We start from the raw sequence: 27,764 nt of genomic DNA on the forward strand, positions 1-27,764 counted from the left end.
AAAATACTATCTCAAAATGAGTGTAATAAATCAGACAGATAAACTGTGTATGGCAGCCCAGACTCACTAATAAGAAACTCAAGGCGAGCTGATTGAATCATTCCCTAAGGGATGTAACTTGTTCATCAGTAAACCGCATACAGTATGCTGACTTTAGGAGTGTCAGAGGTAAAACCTCTCCCTCCCTGATTAGCGCCTGTTTGCCTGGGGCCAGAGCCTGATAACGACAGAGACCTGGGCCTGCTCACAATACTAAACACATTTCGTAAAGAGGGCCCAGAGAATTAACAGTTTTATCACACTGTACTCACCATCCCAAAGGTCAAAATTATTGATTTGCCATTGTGTCATTAGACTGGAAATGGCTTGGGTGTGGAGCAAATCTTTACAGAGGAGTTTTAACAAATATAATGTTTTAACAGGAAGTACAACGATGTACAAGTCAGACACAATGTCAATGATGATGGCAAATGTTCAGAGTTTGGTGGTTGTGCGTGCCTTGATATGATGGGGTTTAATGAGGTCAAGTCTATCCCTCCCCTGAGGATCCCCTGTTGAGATTCACAGGATACATCCCGCCAGTGATCTCCATCATGGTGAGGTTCCTGGTCTCAGACATGTTGTACCACCCAAACACCCCAGACAGCAAACAGTAGTACTCCAACTTCTCCTGTGTATGAACATACTGTGAGTGCATGTGTATGACATCAGCTGCCACGGTCCCACTTAACAAATAAGAGTCCCAATATCTATGTAATTATGGTGTAATTACAATCTAGGTACACCCTGTCACATAATAGTTACAGTACCACTGTTATACCTGTTTGTGTATGTGACAAGGTATGAGAGCGAGGTTGATGTGCTCACCACTATGAGGTGGATGAACAGCACCAGACAACTGAGGGTGCGCCAATGGTGAAGGCTGCGGACTTCGACTGGTTGGTGGAGAAGGTGAAGATGAGAACTATACTGCAGTAAGGGATCCAGGAGATTTGGATCTGAACAACAAATGACAAACGGTGTGGCTTATTGATGAGCCACTGATGTTGCCACCTATTGTAAAAGATTGATGTAACCCAGTGATAATATATAGGGACATTCTGTGCCATTATGAATGAATGACATTCATTCATAATGAGCATTGTTCCATTCATGGAAAAGATGTCACCCGTGATGACAGATCAGTGTGTTGCTTATAAAGTGTGACTTACCTGCAGGTAGAGTAACCCAGAAGACCCTGGGTAACTGCCATGCATAGGTAATCCCTGTAGAGGAGCAGCCTTTTTCCTGTGCAATCAATAATAACAACAGCAGAATATAGGCTACAGTTGCCAGCAGAGGACTTCTTTGTTACCTAAAATAAAGAAAATAGAATCAAAATTGAATGAGTAGACCTTGCCACAGTTGAGAGGCTTATGGTATTATAAAAGCCTGCAGATTACCAATATAGCTCAATGCTATTTTTTAAGACGCAGGTGTCACGCAGAGGTTAGTCAGGCGTTGGTATCAGGACATGTCAGTTAGACGTTCAATCCACAGGAGGTTGGTGGCACCCTAATTGTGGAGAACGGGCTTGGGGTAATGACTGGAGCGGAATCAGTGGAATAGTATCAAATACATCAAACACATGGTTTCCAGGTGTTTGATGCCATTCCATTTGCTCCGTTCCGACCATTGTTATGAGCCATCCTCCCCTCAGCATTCTCCTGTGGTTTAATGGTAGGTGACAGTAGGTAGTTTGGCTCATTTTTGGCTCTTTTCACCCACCATATTCTAATTATTTTCACTTGCAAACAGGATGCATGTTTTGGATAATCTTTATTCTGTACAGGCTTCCTTAATTCCACTCTGTCATTTAGGTTAATATTGTGGAGTAACTACAATGTTAGTGATCCATCCTCAGTTTTCTCCTACCACAGCCATTAAACTCTAACTTTTAAAGCCACCTTCGACCTTATGGTGAAGTCCCTGACCGGTTTCCTTGTTCTCGGTACCCTTGTTTGTTAGGCATTGGAAAACCTCCCTGGTCTTTGTGGTTAAATCTCTGTTTGAAAATCACTGCTCGACTGAAAGACCTTACAGATAATTGTATCCAGAACTTATTTAGGCTTGCCATAACAAAGGGGTTGAATACTTATTGACTCAAAACATTTCAGCTTTTCATTTTCTATTAATTTGTAAACATTTCTAAAAACATAATTCCACTTTGACATTATTGGGTATTATGTGTAGGCCAATGACAAAATCTCAATTTAATCAATTTAAAATTCAGGCTGTAACGCAACAAAATGTGGGAAAAGTCGAGGGGTGTGAATACTTTAACGCACTGTAGTTACAGCTTGATAACATGTAAGCTCTGTCAAACCCCTCCTTTTAAAGGTCATCCAAAACATGAAGAATGGTCATTTTCATTTCACAGTGTTCATAGTTCATCAATGTTAATATAGGGTTAATTAGGGTTAGTGGTGAGGGATGTGTGAAATAGGACTCACACAGGCCACAGAGGTGGAAATCTCACACAGACCGGTTCCCAAGGCAACATGGCGCAACTGGTGGGTGGGGACCCTTGCCATATGGAACACGTCAAATTAGTAAAGGCACATCTGAAGAGGAGCAGAATGACAGTTCAAAGTTCATCACTCAGTCAATCAGACTTACTGTATCTAATTGAAAAAAAATGTATGATTCTAGGCAGGCTTTGATCAGAAAATGACATGACCATGCCCTTCTACATTTGTATACCCTTTTGCTCACTCTAAACACACTGATCTCATGGATAATCTTCCTGCATCAACTCACAGCATTGAAGGTGACGAGGGCGGTGAGGAGTTGCCAGCGTACGGCCTGGTCCACCACAGTGTGGCTGCGGAACCCCTTCAGGGAGGCGTTCTCCACCAGCATCTCTCCACCTCCACACCGTGGTCTCTGCTGCCCCACAGCCTGCGGATGGCTACAGAGGGGAAAGGCCAAATAAGATACACAGGTGGAAAAGGACATAAAGACAGCTAAGTCAGGCATAATGATAATGATAATTGTGAGGATGACTATGATAACACTAATTGCAAGTACATTTTTGGTGAGGTAGTTTTCCTTAGGCAACCTGTTACCTGTCCATATTCCTCAGAGAGCTCCACCCAGGTGCTTACCTTTCTCACAGCCCTGGTGGTCCCCCGGTCCAGCAGCAGGTATCGGGGTGGCTCTGGGAGGAGGGGCAGGGTGGCAGGCTAGAGCAGGGCGGTCGCACCACTGAAGCACAGCAACCACTGCCACCTGTCCTCTGTCCCCAATAACTCACTGCAAGGACAGAAGGCTATCACATGGCATCACATAGTGTTCGTTCACCACAGGTTAAACTGATATAAGCATCCCTGACCGACACACTAGAACCAGACAGCTCACCTGATCCCCAGAAGCTGACCTGAGAACTTCCCCATAGACACAAAGGTGGCTACAGACACAAACCACCATTCCTCACAGTCTTTAACGGGTACATTACATCACCACATTGGGTGGAGACTGAGGCTAACACCTGCAGCACACACTGGAAAGGACAAACCATATCACAGACACGGTTTGGCAGCATAATTCCTCTAGTGAGATATTAAAAGACAGGTATAAAGATGACCTTGTTTTGTGGCCTACAGTAAAATAGTATCAATTCATAAGATGAAAATCAGCTGACCTGCATTAACGCCGTAGAGGAAATGTCCAACCATGATCATCACAAAGGACATGGCCGTTTTGCTCAATAGCATCATCACAGCACTGCCAATGACAAACAGGTTGTTCAATAACAGGCATCTCTTTTTGGAAAGTGTGGTGGACAAAATCATCATAATTAATGTTCTACAACATTAAATAGTAACCACACCTTCAAATAAACAGAGGCCTCTGGAGGCCCCAGATGCAGATGATGAAGGACCAGATAAGTTACTTCCCACTGCTCTTAGGAGATCCTATGCCGCTGCCAGCATGTGGTGTTCACCAGCTCCTTTATGAACTGCAGTAACACCAAGAGGGTGTCTGTGACGCTATGGAGGTTGGGTCAGTCAAACATTTATGGTTCTCAAACCATTTCTCATTTTCATTGGCATGTATCCAATTGAAATTGTTAGTTTGTTGAGAAAAAAAAGTTATTCAGAGCTATTACACTCATTTCCAAAACAATAAGGTAACAATAACTGCACTTGTTTTGCAAAGCCACATTTATCTGTTAATACTGACGTGGTCTACTCTTGACATTTTAATACTTTTGATGTGGATTTACAGTACTCACAGAATTGAGGACAGGCCAGATACACAAAAGTATGTGGACACCTGCTTGTCGAACATCTCATTCCAAAATCATGGTCATTAATATGGAGTTGGTCCCCCCTTTGCTGCTATAACAGCCTCCACTCTTACGGGAAGGCTTTCCACTAGATGTTGGAACATTGCTGCCGGGACTTGCTTCCATTCAGCCACAAGAGCATTAGTGAGGTCGGGCACTGACGTTGGGCGATTAGACCTTGCTCGAGGTCGGCTTCACAATTCATCCCAAAGGCGTTCGAAGGGGTTGAGATCAGGTGTTAGGCCAGTCAGGCAGGTTCTTCCACGTGGATCTCAACAAACCATTTGGACCTCGCTTTGTGCACAGGGGCATTATCATGCTGAAACAGGAAAGGGCCTTGCCCAAAATATTGCCACAAAGTTGGAAGATTGTCATTGTATGCTATAGCGTTAAGGTTTTCCTTCACTGGAATAAAGGGGCCTATAGCCCAAGCCATGAAAAACAGCCCCAGACCATTATTCCTCCTCCACCAAATTTTACATACGACACTGTCTAGGCATGTGACATGTATGTAGCTAGTCCCTAGTTCAACGCAATGTCTTGAACGAGGGCAAATGTGACATCCAAAATAAAGATGCCTAACTGAAACTGGTGAAATGTTAACTTATACAGCTAAAATTAGTAACCAAAAGGATCAAACATCAAATCAAACACACAGTGCCCTTATAAAAACAAATGCACATCCTTGTAGGGAAGAATAAGATACAACTTAATATGTGCATCAAGTGGTACCTGGAAAATGATTCTTACACATTGCACACAATTGACATTAATATAATAACTGATCCAAAAGATATGTTTAACTATTATTTAAAAAAATATATTTATTGCCTTTCTACCTATATAAAACATGGTTGTTATGGACAAAGTCACACTGATCATCACATTGATGATCCAATTCAAATGAGCTAATACACACTTTGAATTTAAAAATAAGTTGCATGAATGAAACTACGTTCAAATACTAACCTCCACCCACCCCAAACAATTATTATTATGTTTTGAGCCACAACCACTATTCTCAATATAATTATTTGGTGTATTTTCACCCCTCCCTAGGTCAATATGACAGATGTTATAGCCGATCATGCTAGAGACAGAGGACAACTCAATATATTCAGATCAAGCTCAGTGACAACCCCCCTTTCTCCATCTCTGCTCCTTTCACAGCAGGACGTAGCGTGTGATACCTCCCCCTCGCTGTTCTCGCAGACGCTGGCAGTGACGCAGCATGCTGAGGATGCTCTGGAAGCGCTTGTCCACCTTCATCTTAGTGAACTCTTTAATATCAGCCTCTACAATGAAAAACAGACCTGTAGGGAACACAAAGGTGGAGTGTGAAAGTTTGTTTCCATTAGTATGCAGGTTGTCATAACAATGCCATCTGGGTTAGAGAAGATAATGGCCCTTGTTTAGAGACAATTACTCAATGCAATGACCAACCTCGTTGTGTGTCAAAAGACAGCAAAACAGAGAGCCTTCTTTAGAACAGAGTAGTTTGACTGAGGTACCTTTCGTGTCCTTGTTCTCTTCCTCCTTAAATCGTTGATGAAGCTTGCGTGTGGCATTATTAAGTGTTTTTGCTGGCTGGTTCAAGATCTTGTACTTCCCTGTTACGGCTGTGTTAATGCTTTCCACAGCAGTGTTTAGCTGTTCATATGTCAAACGGCCTTTCATGTACCTAGAGAGAGAGAGTTACAGAGGAAAGATATCTTACAATAACAATAAAGAAAAAAAACGTTTAAATAAATAAAGCTGCATTGCAGTATGTGGATATAGTGCTGCTGAGGAAGACTCACTGAGGGATGGTATCAAACTCTGGGCTGGTGATGAATTCCATCTCTCTGATCTGGTTTTTGGAGGTTTTCCTGGTGTGAACCTGCTGGACTGCCTGCACATTCACAGGTCCACTCTGACCCGCAGACCCTATTCCACTGGGATATCAAAGGAGGGGCAAAATAGAGGACAACACATTTACTTGGTTTGTACTCAGTAGCTTCTCCTCTGGGCTCCCAAGTGGCGCAGCAGTCTAAGGCACTGCATCTCAGTGTTAGAGGCGTCACTACAGATGCTGGTTCGATTCCAGCCTGTATCACAACCGGCTGTGATTGGGAGTCCCATAGGGCGGCGCACAACTGGCCCAGCGTCGTAACGGTTTGGCCGTCATTGTAAATAAGATATTTTCTTAACTGACTTGCCTAGTTAAATAAAATAAAAAATGACATCCTCCAACACACACACACACTCCTTACTGGACTGCTGGCTGTCCCTTCCTGGGCATGTGTGTGGGCATGTTGTCCCTAAGGTTCTTTCCATCCTGCACATCCTCCTCAAAGAATCCCTCTAGTTCCTGTGAAACAAAAAACTAATTTTACACTGACATACAGTACAAATAGCATACTTAAAGATATTGCAATCCAGACAAGCTAAAAGGACCCATCTAAAAATGTATTGTGAAGAATGCATGAAATACCTTTAAATGCTTCAGTAGGTCTTTTTGGCGGCCAACACTTTTCTCAAACTGGTCAAGGAGTCCATCTATTGCAAGGATATCTTGTCCTATCTTCCCTAGAATGACCCGCTTGTCTTGATCTTTTGCTGAAAATAGGGAATAATTCATGATAAGTTTAAATTAAATATGCAAAACCATTGAGTTCCTGTAAGCTGAAACAGTGTTTAAATACATGAAATAACAAGCTATATATATATATATATATATATATATACACATACACATACATACATACACACACACACATCTCAGTTCATCATACCAATTGTCCGCAGCTCCAAGACACGTCTTGTGGATGAAATCCTGTCATTCAAGTGCAGGGTTATATCCTCAAGCTCACAATGACTCATATTGCTGAAAAAGAAAATGGGAAAAGGCCCAGCTGTTCAATAAAATGAAAAAAGGCACAGGCTGGAAGACTTCCTGCTGTTCTGTCAACGTTCATTTTGACATTTGAATCTTGAAGAATGCCTTAGCCTAAATGCCTCATGGGCTTATTAAATGTCTTCCACTATCATAACCCAAAATATAACGGTTCATTACCCCATTGTTTGTTTTTGTTGTCGCTTGATGTCTTATGTCTCAAAAAACAAAGCTTCAGGAAAACAATGCCTTTCTAAAGACGTTACAAGTAACAGTTGCCAATAAAGAACGTATTTGAAGCTTTACAACATTCTTACAGTTGTTAGTTATATGTAAAGTTTTTTTTGGGGGGGGGGGACTAGCTAGGAAGTGGAAATACATAGTCAACCTCATAGACTGTCAATCCTATCTAGCTCAATATATGAATTTTGAGAGTAGCTGGCTGCATTCAACCACATTGAGTTCAATCATGAACACTTACTGACAATTACGGCTGCTTCGCGTGATGTATTGTTGTCTCTACCTTCTTGCCCTGTGCCAAATAATGTTTGTACCATGTTTTGTGCTGCTACAATGCTATGTTGTTGTCTTATGTCTTTACGTATATAACATAGTGTTGTCTCTTGTCGTGATGCGTGTTTTGTCCTATTATTTTATTTTATTTTTTAACCACTGCCACCGTCCCTGCAGGATGCCTTTTGTAGACCGTCATTTTAAATAAGAATTTGTTGTTAACTGACTTTCCTAGTTAAATAAAGGTTAAATAATATTATTATTTTTTTAAATGTAGTCACAACGATGGCTAGCTAAGTTAGCTAACGTTAACTAGCTAGATAGTTAGCTAGCTTATCTGAATCCACACTGGCTCAACCGCCCAGTTTGTCAAAAACATGTTAAAAATCCAAGTAACACTGAGAGTAACTTACCTAAAGTTATCAACTGTAGTTGACTGAGTGTTTCCGAGATAGCTAATGTTCTGTTCTTCAACCTCCCTCACGCGGGCCAGATTCGAATCTTACCGCTGTGTTCAGAATGATCACTGCTGCAACGCAGCTGCGCAGCCAACCAGACGGAATGCCCTGCCAATCTTTAAAACAGTAACATTTCCTCAGCCTCATGGCAACATTTGTAGAACAGCATGAGACTGGCTATACATCTGCAAATGGTCTCCCTGCCCCATAGCAACATTTGGAGAATTGCAGTAATTGTTTTCCTAAAACAAAATGTTTTCGTAAAATGTTTTTAATAATAGTGGCAAGAAAAAGTATGTGAACCCTTTGGAATTACCTGGATTTCTGCATAAATTGGTCATACAATTTCATCTGAACTTAATCTAAGTCATAACAATAGACAAACAGTCTGCTTAAACTAATAAACAATTATACGTTTTCATGTCTTTATTGAACACACCGTGTAAACATTCAGTGTAGGGTCGAAAAAGTATGTGAACCCTTGGATTTAATAACTGGTTGACCCTCCTTTGGCAGCAATAAACTCACCCAACCGTTTTCTGTAGTTGCGAATCAGATCTGCACAACGGTCGGGAGGATCTCTATACTTTGCTCCGTTCATCTTTCCCTTGATCCTGACTAGTCTCCCAGTCCCCGTCGCTGAAAAACATCCCCACAGCATGATGCTGCCACCCCCATGCTTCACCATAGGTGACAGGTTTCCTCCAGACGTGAAGCTTGGAATTCAGGCTAAAGTGTTCAATCAGACCACAGAATCTTGTTTCTCATGGTCTGCGAGTCTTTAGGTACCTTTTGGCAAGCTCCAAGCGGGCTGTCATGTGCCTTTTACTGAGGAGTGGTTTCCTTCTGTCCACTCTACCATAAAGACCTGATTGGTGGAGTGCTGCAGAGATGGTGTCTTTCTGGAAAGTTCTCCCATCTCCACAGAGGAACTCTAGAGCTCTGTCAGTGGTTCTTGGTCACCTCCCTGAAGAAGAAACTTCTCCCCCGATTGCTCAGTTTGGCCGGGCAGCCAGCTCTAGGAAGAGTATTGGTGGTTCCAAACTTCTTCCATTTAAGAATGATAGAGGGCACTGTGTTCTTGGGGACTTTCCATGCTACAGAAATGTATTGGTACCCTTCCCCAGTCCTGTGTCTTGACACAATCCTGTCTCGGAGCTCTACTGACAATTCCTTCGACCTCATGGCTTGGTTTTTACACTGACATAGAAACATCAAGAATGATCAATGGAAACAGGATGCACCTGAGCACAATTTCGAGGCTCATAGCAAAGGGTCTGAATACTTATGTAAATAAGGTATCTGTTTTCAATTAAATTAATTTGGTAAAATTTATAAAAAACAGTTTTCCCTTTCTTTATGGGGTATCGTGTGTAGATTGCTGAGGATTTGTTTTTATGTCATCAATATTATAAGGCTGTAACATAAAATTTGAAAAGTCAAGGGGTCTGAATACTTTCCCAAGGCACTGTTGTGGGAAACCTGTTTTGAGGTGTTAAATGGTGAAGTATGCGCTGGGAAAAGTGGAGTCTATCAGAGTGACCAGGAGTGGTCTTATTTTGATTCATTGTATTTCTTAAGAACAGTGGAAGATTGCAGTGAGCCTCAAAATAATCCTTACATCCAAAGAAGTTTTGTGTTTTGAACTTCGGAGTAGCGCACCCGTCAAATGACTCATCTCAGGGGTGACGACAGATATTCAGGTTGAATACCTGAAGAACATTCCTAGTGTGGTTGGTGCCCGTCGTCTGACACGCTGGGTCAATGGAGAAAAATAAATGAGTCTGTCGGTCTGGTTGTTTTTTGATGAAGAGCAAATACCTACGCATGTGAAGCTTGGTTATGTAAGATACGCCGTAAGAGCTTTCGTTCCCAAACCACTGTAGTGTAAGAATTGTAAAGGATTTGTCCATGTTTTAATTGTGGGCAGACGGACAGAGTATTTTGAAGAACAGTGTGTAGAAGGACGACGGTGTTTGTGGTGGGGATCATGATCCCGAGTGCCCTGTAAGCGTGAAGGAGATTGAGGTGGCAAAAGTTTGAGCGGTCAATCGAATCTCCTATGCGATGGCAGTTAAAATAATTGAGAAAACAAGTGATGCCAGTGAAGATATGGTAGTGGATGCACCACAGCCTGTGGTTAATGTTTGCTGCCAGTCAAAAGACACTGTGTGTTAAAAAGGTGGATTTTGAGGAATTCATTGCCATAGTTATAAACTGTACGGCACAATCCTCAATGAAGTCTAAGAAACTTTGTGGCTGCGGCAGAAAAGTTTTTGGGACTTAAGTATTTTATCTGAAGACTTGCAAGGGGTACTGGCTCTGGAAGACCCATCCTCCCAGGTTTCCCTTAAGCCTGTATAGGGATCAGATCTGTTTTATTTTTTCACAGATTAGTTGTTTAGTTCATTTAGTTTTTAGTCGTTTTTTTGTGGTATTTTGTTACATTTTTGGGAATCCTGTTTCCGTCCCGCACAGTATGTGGTGGTGGGATGCACAATAAATTGTGTGAAGGCCAATATACCATAGAAAAATATGATGCCTTCAGAATGGAGGCCATGTACTCTGGTATCGAGTCCTCATCTCCTGACAAATGAAATGCATCTAGTTTTAGCCCGTAAAATCTATAATCAACTGTCAGAGACCATGTTCATTGGCAGGCAATATGAAAATGAACGCTGTTGTGTTGGTATGAGCATGCGAGGTACAGTATATTGTGGTTCATGTGAGTTAGGAGTGGGCAGTGAGCTCACCATCCTGGGACTGAGGCAGTCATGTCCTCTATAGAGTCCTTAACGCTCGATGACGTTCAATGTCCTGCAACATAAAGGTGACATCATTTTACTATTGGGCATATAAACTCACATCTAGTGTATGAGCAACACAAGCTCAACGGAAGCACACAAAAAAAGCACATAGCCTGGGTATGGCGGGTAACGTTAGCAAAATGCTTGTGTGTAAACAGTTTCCCCCTCCTCACTGACCTTGTGACAGCAGTCCTCTCCCTGCCTATCATTATAGGGGTTGCATTCGATGTCGTGCAACATGACCAAATAGGCTGAGGTCAGGTTGATGCCCAGGCCTCCAGCCTTCGTAGACATTAAGAACTCAAAGATGTCAGCTCTGTCTTGCACTGGCCAATTAAAATGATTCTACAAGAGGAAAAAAAATCGGTTTGCTACCCCCACTTATTCAAAACACTTCAGTCTGCATTACCAACATGCATCTTGGCCAAACAGTTAATCTCACCTACAAAACTCAAACCACCAAAACAATTTGTGCATGTCTCAAAATAAGCTCGTTTGACCATAACACTGGCAACAATTTCACTCAGAAAGCATACATTGTCACTCATAGCACACTGACCTAAAAAACACTAACAGGGAGCATTACATAAATTAACTTTTCTCTTTTAAGTTTGAATGATTTTTCACATAAATCAGTATTTCATTACAGAATAAGAATAACACCTTTTCATTTTATTGACTATAGTTTATGTAACAAGAATGAATTAGAAATGCAGCAATTTGCTTCAATATACTTTTTTTCTCTATATCTTTGCATATAGTAATTTACTTGTGAAAAATAAAAAGTTGAAACAAAAAAACTAATTCCTGAAATTCCAGGGCTGCAATAATAATTACAAAAAACAACATGTATCACCGCCTGGTACGGCAACTGCTCCGCCCACAACCGTAAGGCTCTCCAGAGGGTAGTGAGGTCTGCACAACGCATCACCGGGGGCAAACTACCGGCCCTCCAGGACACCTACACCACCCGATGTCACAGGAAGGCCATAAAGATCATCAAGGACAACAACCACCCGAGCCACTCACTGCCTGTTCACCCCGCTATCATCCAGAAGGCGAGGTCAGTACAGGTGCATCAAAGCAGGGACAGAGAGACTGAAAAACAGCTTCTATCTCAAGGCCATCAGACTGTTAAACAGCCACCACTAACATTGAGTGGCTGCTGCCAACATACCGACTCAACTCCAGCCACTTTAATAATGGAAATTGATGTAAAAAAATGTATCACTAGCCACTTTAACCAATGCCACTTCATATAATGCTTACATACCCTACATTACCCATCTCATATGTATATACTGTACTCTATATCATCTACTGCATCTTTATGTGATACATGTATCACTAGCCACTTTAAACTATGCCACTTTGTTTACATACCCTACATTACTCATCTCATATATATATACTGTACTTGATACCATCTACTGCATCTTGCCTATGCCGTTCTGTATGATCACTCATTCATATATCTTTATGTACATATTCTTTATCCCTTTACACTTGTGTGTATAAGGTAGTAGTTGTAGAATTGTTAGGTTAGATTACTCATTGGTTATTACTGCATTGTCGGAACTAGAAGCACAAGCATTTCGCTACACTTGCATTAACATCTGCTAACCATGTGTATGTGACAAATAAAATTTGATTTTGTATTGTATAATCACTTATACTGTACAGTACTGTGAAGGTTCTAGTTCTACCCCTCTCTCCTGCATTTGGCCACAAGTTCTCATCAACATCACATCTTATGTCTTCTCTGGCGATGCATCTTGGAAAGTATCTTCTGGAATGTCTAATCCAACCCTGGCAGTCTTCAGAAGTGTCTCCACACCCTGGCAGTCTTCAGGAGAAGTGTCTCCACACCCTGGCAGTCTTCAGGAGAAGTGTCTCCACACCCTGGCAGTCTTCAGAAGTGTCTCCACAGCCCCTGCATTCATGGCATACAGTAAGGACATCTGGTCATGTGGATGGTGGTCATAAACCTTCCACCTCCACGCTGAGAAAAACTCCTCTATGGGGTTTAGGAAGGGGGAGTATGGAGACAGGAATAGTACTGACATCCTGGGATGTGCAGCAAACCAGTCTGTGACTGCAGCAGAGTGGTGGAATATCACATTATCCCACACAACAACGAAGGTAGGGGAGTTTCTTGCCCCTCTCTCCTCCACTGGCACAAGTCGATTATGCAGGTCATCCAGAAAATAAATTAGCCTCTCTGTATTGTAGGAGCCAATGAGTGGTATGTGACACAGCAAACCATCATTGGACAGTGCTGCACACATTGTGATGTTAGCGCCTCTCTGGCCTGGGACATCCACGGTCAGCACAACGATGTGCAGTTTGCATGACTTCCATTTCCATTACTCTCTAAAATACAGTAAATCCACAGTTTTACAGTACTTTACATTATGCATAGCTGTGTATGTACCCTGTTTTGGTTATTGAACAGACAACTTACCTGGACATATTGATACCGGAGTTCTTTCACACGTTCACTGTTTCACCCTTATTTTATGTTTCTCTAGGACTCTGGCAATTGTCGTTGTGCTGACCGTATTCACATTCCCAAAAGTGATATTGTCTGACAGCACTCTGTCCCAAATTTCTAGCAGTTTTGTAGTCAACAATGGCAATTTCCTGCGCATCTTATAATATTCTGCCTCTCCCTCCTGTGGGAGGCAACCCTTGGATCCTACATTAAAACACAAAACAATCAATATATTTCAAAATGTCAGTAAATGTAAAATGTAAAAATGTGAACATACTGTAATATGTAGTTCAATTATCATTGAAGGATGCACATCTCACCTGTTGTTTTTACGGAAAATTCATACTATTGATGCAACTGTTAAATGCTGCAGATTTGGTTGCACTTTAAACCAGCCTCTCTCAGAGAGACCATGGTTTACAACATGGTCAATAATTGTGGCTCTTATCTCATCAGACCACCACTCTTGGTCTTCCTCTCCTTTGTCCTCCATGCATTCTCCCTCTCCCTGCCACTCTTCTTTCCCCACCAACCTGTCTTCCTTGATTCATGTTTCCGAACTAAATCATTCCGAAGCCATCCTCTTTTGTCTGTTTGGTGACTAAAAACAGGACACGTGGGTAGGATTTCAGCTGAAATTGCCATCAGCTGTGTTTAGAATGATTAAATATTCAGCTGAGATGTTCTATATGTTTCAATTCTGGTTACTGCAGAAATGCATGACCTTTGCCATCATTCTGTTTTGAATGTGTTTTTAACAGTTTTGGAAACACTGTCAGCATTTCAAAACATGTGCTACAAATATATAGTTTTGCAGGTGGTGGAGTATGAATGAGAAAAGAGTTCATGGATTTCGGAGAATGTGGTCATTGAATGCATTTTGTGTGAAAGCAATGAAAAATGATTCACAGATTGGTCCACATACACTTCTGTTTCACTGACTGTGTGAAGAGTTTTGACAATGTGACTTCAGTTTTGACCAATGCATGTTAGCAAATTTGAAAAACTAGGAATTTTTCAAAAATTGTGATTAACAGTTCATGTCCAGATTAATGTCCAAAGTCCCTGCCTGTGACCATTTTCAGTCCAAACTATGTATCAATCAATTCCTAAAAGGCAAAAGCCTTTCATATCCTATTAGGGGGAAGGTTAACAGCTCAATGAAACATAACTCATTTGATAGATTGTTTCTAAACATGTACAGCCTCTGCTATTGGCACTCAATGAAAAGCATAGTAAGGTAAGTCTAGTAAAAAATGATTTGCCTTGCGAGATGTAGGGACAGAGTACAACGCCCTGATTCATCAGACAATTCCTACCTGTCAGACATGGGTGTTGACCCATCCAATCGAATGTAGCGATGCTTCACGTGCTTCAGGAACATCTCTTAGAATGTCCAGCATCATGGTGAACTGGCTGAAAAGCAGCACTCTATCCCCCTGACAGAGGAACACAGTCACTGTGATTAATGACTACTGGACTGGAGGGATCAGAGAGAAATGTGGTTGACTGCATGTTAGAAGAGAAAAAGCCAAGGAAAGAGGGATTGTGATTGAGAGCAGGGAAGAGATGGAGTGTCTGACAAAGGTAGAGGAACGGGGAATAAAAGAGTGACTGGTTTAATGGGGGGGGGGGGGGGAGAAACCCCCAAGGAGGGCGATGGAGAAGGCTATAGCTGGTTCATTACAGGTGAGGCATACTAGCGCATAATAAAGAAGCTGTCTCCATTTGTTCAACTTCCACTCCACTTTCACACCTTGTTTTTGAGAGAGGTCAGAAGCTGTGTGAGCAGGCTGAGTTTTCCTGAGTCCAGGAGCATGTCTGTGTTCAGCTGATAGTCTTGTACGGACGGGTACTGCAGACAGAGCCGGTGCAGCTCAAAGTCTGTCATGACGTCCATATCCTCCTTGGTCAGCACTGGGTCTGCGGTCACGGTGGGTCGGGTCAAGAGTCAAAGCAATTACAGACTGACCAAAACACACTGTAATACCCTTAGCTTCCAGAAGCCCCATCAACAGCAGTTGCTGTAGTGGTAGCAGTAGACGAAACAGCAGTAACTTTCATATTAGTGGTAGTGGAGGTAGAACTGCCAATAGCAGTTACAAACTCATTCAATAACTGCAATTCTCTTAAAACAGGTAAGTGTTCAGGCCTGACCTTGAGCATGAGTCACTCATAGCAGTCAGTTTAGTAGTGGTATAATGCTACCGGTGCAGCAGTGGATAATTGACCATCTTTTTCAACTGTTTTTATTTATTTCACCTTTATTTAACCAGGTAGGCCAGTTGAGAACAAGTTCTCATTTACAACTGCGACCTGGCCAAGATAAAGCAAAGCAGTGTGACACAAACAACACAGAGTTACACATGGAATAAACAAACATACAGTCAATAATTCAATAGAAAAAGTCTATATACAGTGTGTGCAAATGAGGTAGGATAAGGGAGGTAAGGCAATGAATAGGCCATAGTGGCAAAATAATTACCTTATATAGCAATTAAACACTGGAGTGATAAATGTGCAGAAGATGAGTATCATCCCATTGGTCAGTTCTCTCTCTGAAGACACATGGACACATGCTATGGTCTTAAATCAGTTAATCTGTGCATCTTAAAATTAAACTTGTTTGGCTTTTTAGTATTCCCTTAAGTATATTATCACTTTTCAAATGACCAAGATACCTTTCTCTCATTATTCCTCTCCCTAACATACTCTCTCCATTGGTGGATCCCTACAGCTTCTGCATCAAGGTGTTGTAGAGCTGCTGCTTCTTGTCACTCATGGCCCAGAATGTTGGTCATACACTAGACAACTTCTAAAATCTTAACTTACGTCAGCATTTCCCCCCCCCCTATGACAATGGAGAAAAGCATGGCAGGATCAACTGGGGAATCATTGTGTATTGTGAGCACCCACGTCCTGGGGTTGAGGATGGACGGAATGAAACATTTGGGACAAGGAAATCAGGAAATGTGAGCACGTCCAAGATTTTAGAAGTTGAGGCTATCTCCATTTTAAAATAGTACATTTCCTTCTTCTTCATTGGCTGATTGCTCCCAACTCATAGGAATCCCCACTCAGTTGACTATTTTAAAATAGTGGAAGCCCTCAATGCCAAAACATATTATATCTCTCTCTCATCAGTGCATTCGTAACAACCTAGCCATTATGAAACTTCTATTCAATCAAATAAGCCTCTTGGAGCAAATTAGCAATTCAATGTTTTGTTGACCAATTTCGACACACTCTCATTGACCCCCATACAAAAATTCCTCACTTTGTGGGTTTATTTTCGTGGACAGATTTTGGGCAGAGTAAAACCTATCACTTCACCTCTTCCTCTCTGCTGTTTCAACCAAGATGACCAATGAAAGCCCTCCCTCTCCCGGTGCCTCTAGCAATGTACTGATGTTGATGGCCAAGAGGTGGCAGTAGAGCAGCGAAGCTCATGTTCTTCAGCTCATGCTCAGCGTTCTGAGCTTTCGGGACAGGCTGCGGTCATTGGCGATAGTCAGAGCGTAGCTGGCAGCAGACACACGGCAGCTCAAGGAGCCACACAAGGTTCCCACAAGTAGTCTGTGAGGCATGGCAACCACTTGACTACCATGAATAATGAATGAGTCACAGGTTCAGCTTACAAAGACCTTTTCAGGTTCAGTCAAACGCTGAATATATTATCATTATTGGAGTGTTAGCAGAAACCTGGCTGGGGTGACTTACACGGCTGATGGTTTTACAAGATCTCCACTAATTCCCCTGGATATTTCCAGAGGCACTTAGGCTAAGTGTCTCGCTCAGAAGACACCCAGCAGTTAGCTAACACAGTAGGATGTGAACCTGTAGTCTAATAGACTCGAGTGTACTTCTGTGTATAGTCATTCTTGCATAACCGTCATTCTTCGATTTTGGACTTACGGGAAATTATTATGTTGTAGTCGACCCATTTGTTGAGAATATCATATCGAAGGAACCTGCGATCCTCCACAGACCCTATACACACACACACAATATAAATAGGACAATCTAAACTGAATCTATATTTGGGAATCATTTCCCTTCTGGTGACTTAAACCAACAGGTTGAAATCTGTATAATCAAATCAATGTTAAGCCTTAACCATGATGGCGACAGTATGATGTGTCCCACCACTCAGAATGAACAGATGAGTCACTCACCATAGTACACCAGAGAAGCAAGACCTAACTAACAGCTGATTGAAGACGGGACAGCCGGGCATTTGTGCAGTTGACTCTGTTTCCATGGTAACGTGGATTCTTTACAATGTTACGTAACTTTGTTTTTCCTTGCTTTAACAAGGAAACAGGAAAGAGATGGCCTGGATGGTCTTCCCCCAAACCCTGCCAACAGAAGACAGGAGGTGGTTCATTACAAACACTGATTTACAGAGACTGGATTGGCACAACAAAATGAGAGCCCCGCTTCCCAATCACATTAACACAGGATTTCATCTGTTGTCATGCCATGTGTGCCGAGTCTCAGAGGAGCTGAAATAAACTGTTGGAGACTGGTCAGGAATAACAACTCGCCATTTCATCAGCAAGGATTCCACTCAGGTTGTTCTGGTATAGCAGAGTCAGACAATTTTGACCAATTAGCTGATAAGGCTTCAACTGGAACCTGGAGAGGTCAAAGTAACAGAAGGATGTGTGTGTGCGTTCAAAACTGCCTATGTACATCAAATCAAATCAAATTTTATTGGTCAAATACACGTGTTTAGCAGATGTTATTGCGGGTGTAGCGAAATGCTTGTGTTTCTAGCTTGAACAGTGGAGTAATATCTAACAATTTCACAACATATACCCAATACACACAAATCTAAGTAAAGGAATGGAAGTAAGAATAGTTATTTCCGGCTGTATGTAATAACACAAAAATGTTCTGGACTAACAATGTAAGGAATAATACATTAAAAAAACAAAATACTGCATAGTTTACCAAGAGCTAAAAGCAAGGCAGCCCTCTCTGTCGGTGCCATTATCAATTATTTCCATGTATTAGATTGTGTTTGTCTATGAAAATCATTCTACGTAAATATCTGAATGTGTATGTCAATGAGATGAGTATAAAACCAGCAGCTAAACCCACTTGCTGTTGAGGATCTCAGGCTGTTTCTGGAAGCCCTTGTCCCTCTCCACCGCTTGAGTCACGTCCTGCATCATCTTGTTGGTGATGTTCTCACACTTGGTCAAGAGGCTGCGCGCCACATCCTGTTCCCTCAGGACCACACAACAGCCCTGCACCAGGTCAGTGGAGAGGCTGTTCCCTCCGTTGAAAACAGCCACCTGAGGGTACACACACACGTTTAGACCAATTAGCTTGTAAGGCTTCAACTGTAACTTGGAGAGGTCATAGTAACATAGGGAATTCAGTAATGAATCACGATGAAAAGAAAACTGTGTGTGGGTTCATACAGGTTTTTTGTGCCACTCACCAGATTCTCCCACTCGTTAAATAGGCGCAGCTCGACAATCCTCTGGGCCTTCTTCACAGAGCAGCCAGAGATGAGAGACAGCTCAACCGGCGATGCCTCCTGGAAAAACCAGAGGATCTGGCCCTTCACATTAGACCCTGTTCCAACCACCTGATCTGAGCCTGAGGCATCCAAGTTCCATCTCCATGCCCTCAGCAGACACATCAAAGTCATCACTGGCCTCGTCCTCAGAGCTGGTGCCTGGATCTGGAATCACCTTCCTCCTTTTGTCTGCTCCTTCGGGCAGCCTATTGAAGGTCTTAATTATGCTCCCATTGGTAGGCTTGTGAGGTAGTGATGGGGGATGACCAGGGAGTTTGGCTGCTTGGGCTGCCTGGCATGCTGAGGTTTAGGGGGGAAAACTAGCTGATGATGATGCCTGGGTGTCCTCTTGACTGGACCTCTCTAAGGAAGGAAAAATAATCAGTCTACAGGACCTGGGAGGGAATTTGAGCTACCTATTGCTTCAAATACTTTTTTCTCAAATAAATCAAATTGATTCTATTCTTTTAACACATGAAACTATAGGGCTACAAGACAGCAAAGGATTTAACTAGTTACCTAAAATAATGTACATGTTTTTGTTTTGTATAAACAGGCACACATAACAGACACACACACATGCACCATGAAACACAAAACTCTCACCCTCCTCTGAAAACTTGCACAGTGCTTATAGGATTTCCTCAAAATGTTTGCCATGCTCCAGAAGTGGTTCTCTAAGCTCTTGTGTGCATGCAAGATAAGACAAATAGATACCGTTGTAAACCAAAAGCACACATTTTTTGTCAAAATAATTATTAAAATGCAGCTCCCACATTTCAAACAATTTTGGTTCACATTTGCCAAAATTTAGGGCATTGATGAATGTGTTGTGGAACTGCAGTGACAGAGAACACGGGCACAGTAGAGAGGGATTCTACAGCCTTAGTCTGTAGAACGGGGAACTTAGTCTGCAGCTCTTCCAGCTGGGCTCTGGACCCTCGTCCTCAGAAACATCTGTTTGGTTGGACGAAAACACACTGGCGCGTGAAGTCCGAAGGCAGACAGGCCAATTAGAGTGTGAGCTCCTCCCCACGCAAGCCTACCCCTCTGTACTGGAGATGACAAATAACAAATGAACAAGCAAGATGGCAGTATATCATCTTGGTCAGGGAAATAAACCGCTAACCTCAAGGTCAAAACTCCAGGTGGGGCACAGGGCTCTTGTGCCCTTGAGCGCGGCACTTTAGCCAAATTACTTCAGTAAATCTCTAGCTCAACACAGATGACTCACACGTCAGGTGTAAACTGAGTATGCACCCCCTGGTTTGGGGGTGTCATGGAGGCTGAAGGAGGTATAGGACTGCAGTCAGGTGGACTCTAGGACCGGGACGATACCAGTATTGCAATATTTTTTCCAACGCACAAATGTGTCACTGGATTACAACATGATGTGTGTTTCCAGCATTAAGGCTGTTTTCCTAAAGAAGTTAAATCTGCTTTGTGTTTTGTTTCCTTGCCTCGATACCAACGAGTATTGCGATACTGGTATTGTCCTGGCCCTAGTGGACTCACCACTAAATCTTCCTAGAGGGCTGGTTTCTTGCTGGAGTTGGATGCCCCACTCTCCTGGGAGCTGTTACACACCTCTAGTCTCCTCTTACGGGCTGGGTCTAAAACAGGACATTAAGGGGGGCATTTTAACACACCATGAACATCACCACACTGTCTCTAGTTTGTGTTGCTGGGAATAGAAACCCCAGAGATGAATTGCACTTATCTCAGTTAAACTTATCTTTCATGTTTACGTTTCACTAACTCGTTGAATTCCATGTCACAGAACATGACACAGCAGACCCCATCCCATTCCATAGTATTGATCAAAGAAAACATGAGCTTTGGTAACATTTTCCTCAATCTTGAATAGTGTGTGTACAGTATGTGTGTAATGTGTTTGGCATAAGATCCCCCTAATCACTTGTACATGCCTTGTGTTGAAGGTATGCTGCAGATAAGAGGACTGATTTCCTCAGCCCTGTGTAAACCTAGAGTGATGAGGTCTGATTTACAGTATTTAGATGAGTTTGGTGACTAACTTACCTCTCAACAACATAATGGATGACCCAGATATCTCCTCATCTGATTCAGAGTCTAGTACCACACTGTCCATGCCTCTCATTGAGCCAGGCCCTGGGGGACATTTGGGCTCTGAGGTCTCCAAGACAACAGTCTCTGCAAGTGAAAAATGTCAAAGAAAAAGACTCACAAGTGCCTACTGTGAGAGGATGTTTACTGTTTTGGGAGATGCCTTATTTAGCTATATATTTGGTGTGGTCAGGGTTTATGTAGGGGTTACATTTTTTCAAACGTGTCTTGGTTTACATCCCAGTGTCAATACTGGGTCTGGTATCAGGCACTACAGGGACCACCCTTGCCAACCCCAACCCAAAAATATTACTTTCTTCGATAAGTGTTATGTCTATGTCAGGGTTTCCCAAATACGGTCCTGGAGCCTCTACTGGGTGCACGTTTAGTTTTTTGCCCTAGTACTACACAACTGACTTAAATAACCAACTCATCATCAAGCTTTGATTATTTGAATCAGCTGTGTAGTGCTAGGGCAAATACACAAACGTGTTGTTCGAGCTAAACAATATCTTGAAATCAAACAATCCAGCAAACATGACCGTTCGTTGTCAGTAAGAATCACAACCTACCTAGCTAATGGATCTTTCACCAGACAGGATTTCAAACGTTATTTTGTTTTAGATTGATGCTGATTAACTAACGTTAGCTACTTGGCTTGCATTCCGTACATTGAGATAGAGATTACCCTGCTAATGTCGACACTGTACGTGCACGTGAATTAGTCTGCCTCTGACTAGTAAGATAGCTAGCTACATCCTTGCCATCAGGCGTCCTCTACTGATTACATATGTAGAATGCTTAGTTCCATTAATTGCAGATGGCTAGCTACAACCTTGTTTCCGCTGAATTACAAAAACAGCACGTGGTCAGACAGACCAGCCAATCAGAGACAAGTGCGCATTGCGATCTCGTGCAAAAAAATATTACAATTTAAAGGGATAACACTCAGTAGGTGACACATGTATTACATTTTATTGAGCACCTTGGACAGCTCCAATAATTTCAACGATTTGGAGTCACTGGTGCATAGGTGCTTTTTCTAAACTGGAGATGCCTTCTCTGACATAATTCAAAGGGGTTTGTAGTTTTATTAACCAAGTACTGTAAAATGATCCCTATAATAGTATATTTTAACCACATAGCCTAAACAGGCTGCCAGGATTCAGATCATTCGGGATTCAGAAAATACAATATACAGTTTGAGAGAACAATGATGTTGGATGTTTCAAAAATACACATTCACATTCTATAATAATGTGTGGTTGCAGCAGTACCCGATACGTGTGGATGATTGGGTTCAGGCTTTGCTTTATGGCTCCCCAGATGCTCAATTTCGAGCAGTTGCCTATATTTCCTCCAGGTGACATAACTCCTCCACCCCATTAATAACACCGCTACCAGCGAACACATCAATCTGAGGATTGAGACGGCTGCCCCCAGTCTGGCTGGAATGCAAGTCACATGGTCTGTGACTGTAACCAAGATTAACAGGCACAGACCATGTGAATGAAATTGCTATCTCCAACATCTTGAGTGGCTCAATCAGCACATCAGCTACGCAATGGCTACTATCGATTGATAAAATAATAATAAGTGGTTTTGAGCGATCCAAGGAAGAGTAACTGCTGCTGTAATTGTAACTCATCTGGACTAAGCAACTAGTCAACCTATTACTTTCAATGTTCAAGAGTAGGCTACAATATTATCCCTAGTAACCTACACTTGATCAATTGAGAGGTTTGGTTGATGAAACAATCCACTGGGCAAAAAAAATGGTTGAATCAACATTGGTTCCACGTCATTTCAACAAAACAAATATATGTGATGACTTGAATGAAGTGAAAAACTGATTGGATTTGCAAAAAGTCATCGATGCAAGGGAATTTCACGGTAGCCAGTGAGCCCATTCAAACCTACCACCGCCAAAATGATTTGGTGGCCTATCTGTATCAGTAGCCTAAACTACATCAAATGGACAAAACATGTTTTCATTATTATATCTTACATTCGATACCAGCCTAAAGTAGTGCATGCTGATAAAAGGCATAGCAGATTTTTGATCAGAAGAATATTGGATGATGGGAAAACTCCTGAACAAGATATGCTATCTTTTAGGCTATGTGTTTGTATTGCTTTACATTACGTTAGTTGTTATTTAATGACAATGGATAAAAGAGTGCATTTTCAATGTAATCCACGTTTTATTGACATAGACATTATGTATACTCTTATAAATGGATAAGTCAAAACCACACAATAGGAGTTGATTTTGCACTTTTGATTTCGTGTAAACGGTAGGCTACCCCACTGGTATTTTACAGTGAACATCAGAGTGCACATCATTGAGAGCTCCCATGTAGGCTCCCACGCCTAGGTTATGTGCATATGTAATATGCCCTCAATGATTTTTTGGCCCCTTATCTCGGTGTTCATACTTGAACAGTCTCACTTGTAAGACATTGTTTTTCTCTACTGACATGCTACTTTCCTTGAATGAATATTCGAAAAAATGTTGCAACCTTTTCAATGACGTCAAGACGGTTGTTTTGGTCCTGTATATCCAATTGGAGCCATCACTTACATTCTACAGGAGCCGAAATGGGTCTAATCTTGCTCCGTAGCTGTCCTCCAGGACATACCACAACGCCCTTCGGCGGGTGTATGGTGGTACCCGACTGCTGCTTTAAACAGCAGCACTGACATGGAAACCCCTTTGCAGTTGCAGAACGATTTCCTTCAAGAGCAGCAGTTCCAGCATCACTGTAAGTACCAGCACTACTGCGGACCAGAGGAACGGCTCACTAAGGAGCGCAACCAATGCTGCACCTGCAATAACTGTACATGTGATGCAAGAAAAAGCCTAGTTTTTCGCGGGACGTCGCCGAACACTCAAGGAACTTTAAGGACGCCATCCGTAACGTATTCGAGGCAAGGTTCTCAGTTTAGCGTCTGTGAGTTCACGCCCTCCAGTCATGGTAGTTCATCCAGACATCATTACCATCAGCAGTGCTACAATCGGCAGCGGGGCAGCCCGAGCAGCAGCCACAGAGACAGTAACTCGTATAACGAAATAGCCATGAGTAGCTGCAGATACAACGGCGGCGTAATGCGACCGCTGAGCAACTTGAGCTCGTCCCGCAGAAACCTACACGAGTTTGATTCCGAATCCCAGCCTTTACAACCAATCTCTACCGCAGATGCGTCGGACACCCTAGTCTCTAAACCGGAGAACAATTCCACCACCCTAATGCCTTATGCATCGGGAGACGGAGGGGGTGGATGTAACAACAGTGGCAGTAAATCGGGTAAAAAGAAGAACCAGAACATTGGGCAAAAGCTTGGACATAGAAGGGCCTTGTTTGAGAAAAGGAAGCGTCTCAGCGACTATGCTTTGATCTTTGGGATGTTTGGGATCGTAGTTATGGTTATAGAGACTGAACTCTCATGGGGAGCCTATGGAAAGGTGCGTAACTCAAACCCGGTAGGCTGCAGGTCCATCTTGGTCAGAAGGATTCATTGACTGGCATGTCGAGTTTACCAGGGAAAACCGCAAGTTAAATTTTTTAGGGATTTAAACCAGTAGTAGCATAGTTGACTTGTTTTCTTTACACATCAAATATTTAGACTGTGAAGACTTAACCCATAAACCATCTGATCAGCCATAACTTGCATGGCTGGTCTCTCTCTTGCAGCCTGGTCTCATAGACTAGACACAAAAATTGGTATGATATGTTACGTTTGGTGTGTTTACATAAGACAAGACGGATACACAGGGTGATCAGTCAGGGTGAATGGGTGGGCATATAAAGCAGACCTCTAGAAAGCGAACCCCTAGCAACCGAAAGGTTGCGAGTTTGAATCACATCATGGACAACTTTAGCTAATTAGCAACTTTTCAACTGCTTACTGCTTTTAGCTACTTTGCAACTACTTAGCTTGTTAGCTAACACTAACCTTAACCCTATTAGCTAACTCCTAAACTTAAAACTCAACCATAGCCTAGCTAACGTTAGTCAACTAGCTAACGTTAGCCACCAAGCCACCTAACTAGAATTCGTAACATATCATACGTTTTTCAAATTCGTAATATATTGTACATTTACAAGTTCGAAATATTGTCATATTGCAAATTTGTAACATATTGTGCATTTGGAAAATGTGTAACATAATGTAAGTTTTGCAAATTCGTAACATATAATACAAATTGTAATTCTTAACATATCATATGAAATGAGTGATGGACATCCACAAATGAATACATACCATACGAAACGTAACATATCATACTAAATGGAGTGTCTCGGGTTTACATACCGAATAATACAAAATGCTTTGAGACCAGGTTACTCTTTGAGCCAAGTGGGTTTACAAACTTCATTGACATAGTGATACATGATCTCTCATTAAAGGGATGTCCTCTGTTGGCCTTAAAGGAAAACTCCACTCAAAAACTATCTTTTGGTATTTTTTTCATTAGTCCACTGTTGATACAGTCCCAAAATGTTTTGCATGTCAGCATTCAAGTTTTCAAGATATAGATCTTTCAAAATAAAGAAAGTGTTACAGTACTTTGCTAGGCTTTACTAATATACTGTAGCCTTGTACTATATTGAACTAGCGATGTGCAAATCCAATATATAGGCCTACCTTACAGGAGTTTCCTGAAATGTTAATGATTCAATATATAATAGCATATTTCTATTTTGTAAGATACTGTTTGTTGCATGAATGCATGTGTTGTTGTATTACTATTGTTATTTCTCTCTTTACAGGAGTCATTGTATTCATTAGCTCTAAAATGCCTGATAAGCCTTTCTACAATCATTCTTCTTGGTCTGATTATCATATACCACGCAAGGGAGATTCAGGTAACATGGTTATTCTTCATGTCATTGTCATTCACATCCCTTGAGCGGTTAGCTGTGGTTATGATAGTGTCATAATAGTGTTATTACACATTTGCTATCCAAGTGTACCATGCTGTCAAAGTGCACAGTGAGAAAAAGTATGAAAATCTATGCACTCACTACTGTCATTCCTTGCTCTGGATAAGGGCATCTGCTAAATGACTAAAACATTTCTTATCAGTATGAGTGTGAGTTTGCAGAATAATTGTATCCAAGACATCCAAACCAAATCAAATTTTATTGGTCATGTACACATATTTTGTAGATGTTATCTATGTTGTATCTATGTATGTTCAGCTAAATGCTTATGTTTCTAGCTCCAACATTGATGCTATAAGTCAATTTAACTGACTTCACTGAGTGCAATTACTCTGAAATGAAATTGATTATTTCCAAATTAAGTACATTTCCTCTTTAGCGGGAGACATAATCTAGTTATGTGGCATTGAAAACTTAAACAGACTTAGAAATACCTTAATGAGATGAGTTGCTTTATCATAACCAAAATACTATTTCTCCATTGTTTGCTCCACAAACAATGGTATATCTCTCTACCTATTGCTCCAGGTTTTTCTTATCATTGGAGACTTTGTAAACAAATAGCTTCAAAAAATGAATTCCTATGTTGCTCTAATGGAATGGTGATGGTTTATGCTTATCTAATCTGGAGAGTCTAGCTTTAGGAAGTTGTTATTCCAATGTCTACTTCAGTCTGTTATAATTTCTATTTCATTTGTAGTCTTTTAGGTATTTGTGATTTCAACAATAATTGCTAACATATTAAAACACCCTAACAAGAAAGGTATTAATACATATGAACATATGTTTTAACATATTAAAACACCCAATGAGAAAGATCATCTTATTAATTGGAGAATACTTATTCTAATTTGTTTGAGAATCAGTGGGTAGAATAGGAGCAGCAGCCAAATCAATATTTTACTATGATAGTGGCTGGCACTTGCATCTCAAGATTGGCTCCTGCATCTTCCAAACCTTCAGGGGTTAACTGGTCTCGATTGTCAGCTTCCTTGAATGGTTCGAGCACTTGGACAAACTCAATTTTATGACCTTGCGTCAGAGCATTGTTGCATTACTTAACATTTTTTCTTCCTGCACTTCAGCACTTATGTCTGTCTCGGTTGTAGAACCACTTAATTAAAATAATGAATGGTGCTCCCTCAATTGTGTGGCTTGTCGAGAGGTGGACATATATTACGGTATTGTCAGGAACCTATTACGTGGCTCCACCAGAGTCAAATTGACCAGAGAAGAAATACGTTTGCCTATGCCAAGCATTTTTTTTACCATGCTGAGGCTGCATAAAAACACTTTTTATGTCGTCTCCTTTCTTTGAAACAGCGAGAAAACATGAAGGCTATTTACATTATTTTCAAACACCATTGTAAAACAAAGTAGATAAACCTCATGTAGCGATAAAGATTATGTGCAAGGAAAATCCTTGCAAAAATATTCAAATGAATATTACTTGTGTCAAGTCCATGAAATAATCATACTTTTCCTCATGACTATTTTTGGGTTCAATTTTGGAGGAGAATTCATATGGTTTAGCTTGAGGGATACAGTGTGTGAATAGGCCACTAGTTCATTATCTTCTGTATTGTTGAATTACAATGGCCTGTATTCATTAGCCTCTTTGTTAAATTTAGGGCTTACAAGCCCCAGAGGGATATCAATCATTGAAACAGCTCAACAGTAAAATGTGTCTCCTTTTCAAATGGCTTACTGTAAACTTAGA

At 41.5% G+C, this 27,764-nt stretch overlaps 2 protein-coding genes and 2 pseudogenes across 2 annotated transcripts in view; 1 reads left to right on the top strand and 3 right to left on the bottom strand.

Annotated features, from left to right (window-relative positions):
* Positions 1–529: 529 nt before the first annotated feature.
* Positions 530–4,332, bottom strand: LOC139409677 (solute carrier family 2, facilitated glucose transporter member 11-like; annotated as a pseudogene).
* On the bottom strand, positions 4,188–8,283 carry LOC139409972 (SKA complex subunit 1-like). The gene is made up of 7 exons (XM_071155387.1): positions 8,132–8,283; positions 7,105–7,196; positions 6,804–6,928; positions 6,583–6,680; positions 6,130–6,264; positions 5,842–6,011; positions 4,188–5,643 (listed from the first exon to the last, which is right to left on the bottom strand). Exons 2-7 carry the CDS (start codon positions 7,190–7,192, stop codon positions 5,495–5,497), a joined length of 765 nt encoding a protein of 254 aa, XP_071011488.1. The 5' UTR covers positions 7,193–7,196; positions 8,132–8,283; the 3' UTR covers positions 4,188–5,494.
* Positions 8,284–10,957: 2,674 nt separating this feature from the next.
* On the bottom strand, positions 10,958–20,822 carry LOC139409678 (SWI/SNF-related matrix-associated actin-dependent regulator of chromatin subfamily A containing DEAD/H box 1B-like; annotated as a pseudogene).
* A 2,977-nt stretch (positions 20,823–23,799) lies between these two features.
* The window catches only part of LOC139408706 (small conductance calcium-activated potassium channel protein 2-like), a 31,070-nt gene continuing 27,105 nt past the window's right edge, over positions 23,800–27,764 (top strand). The window contains exons 1-2 of the mRNA XM_071152942.1: positions 23,800–24,561; positions 25,871–25,966. Of these exons, the coding sequence (XP_071009043.1) occupies positions 23,800–24,561; positions 25,871–25,966 (858 nt within the window). The remainder of the gene's footprint in view (positions 24,562–25,870; positions 25,967–27,764) is intronic.

Source organism: Oncorhynchus clarkii, chromosome 5 (assembly GCF_045791955.1).
Source record: "Oncorhynchus clarkii lewisi isolate Uvic-CL-2024 chromosome 5, UVic_Ocla_1.0, whole genome shotgun sequence".
NCBI lineage: Eukaryota > Metazoa > Chordata > Actinopteri > Salmoniformes > Salmonidae > Oncorhynchus > Oncorhynchus clarkii.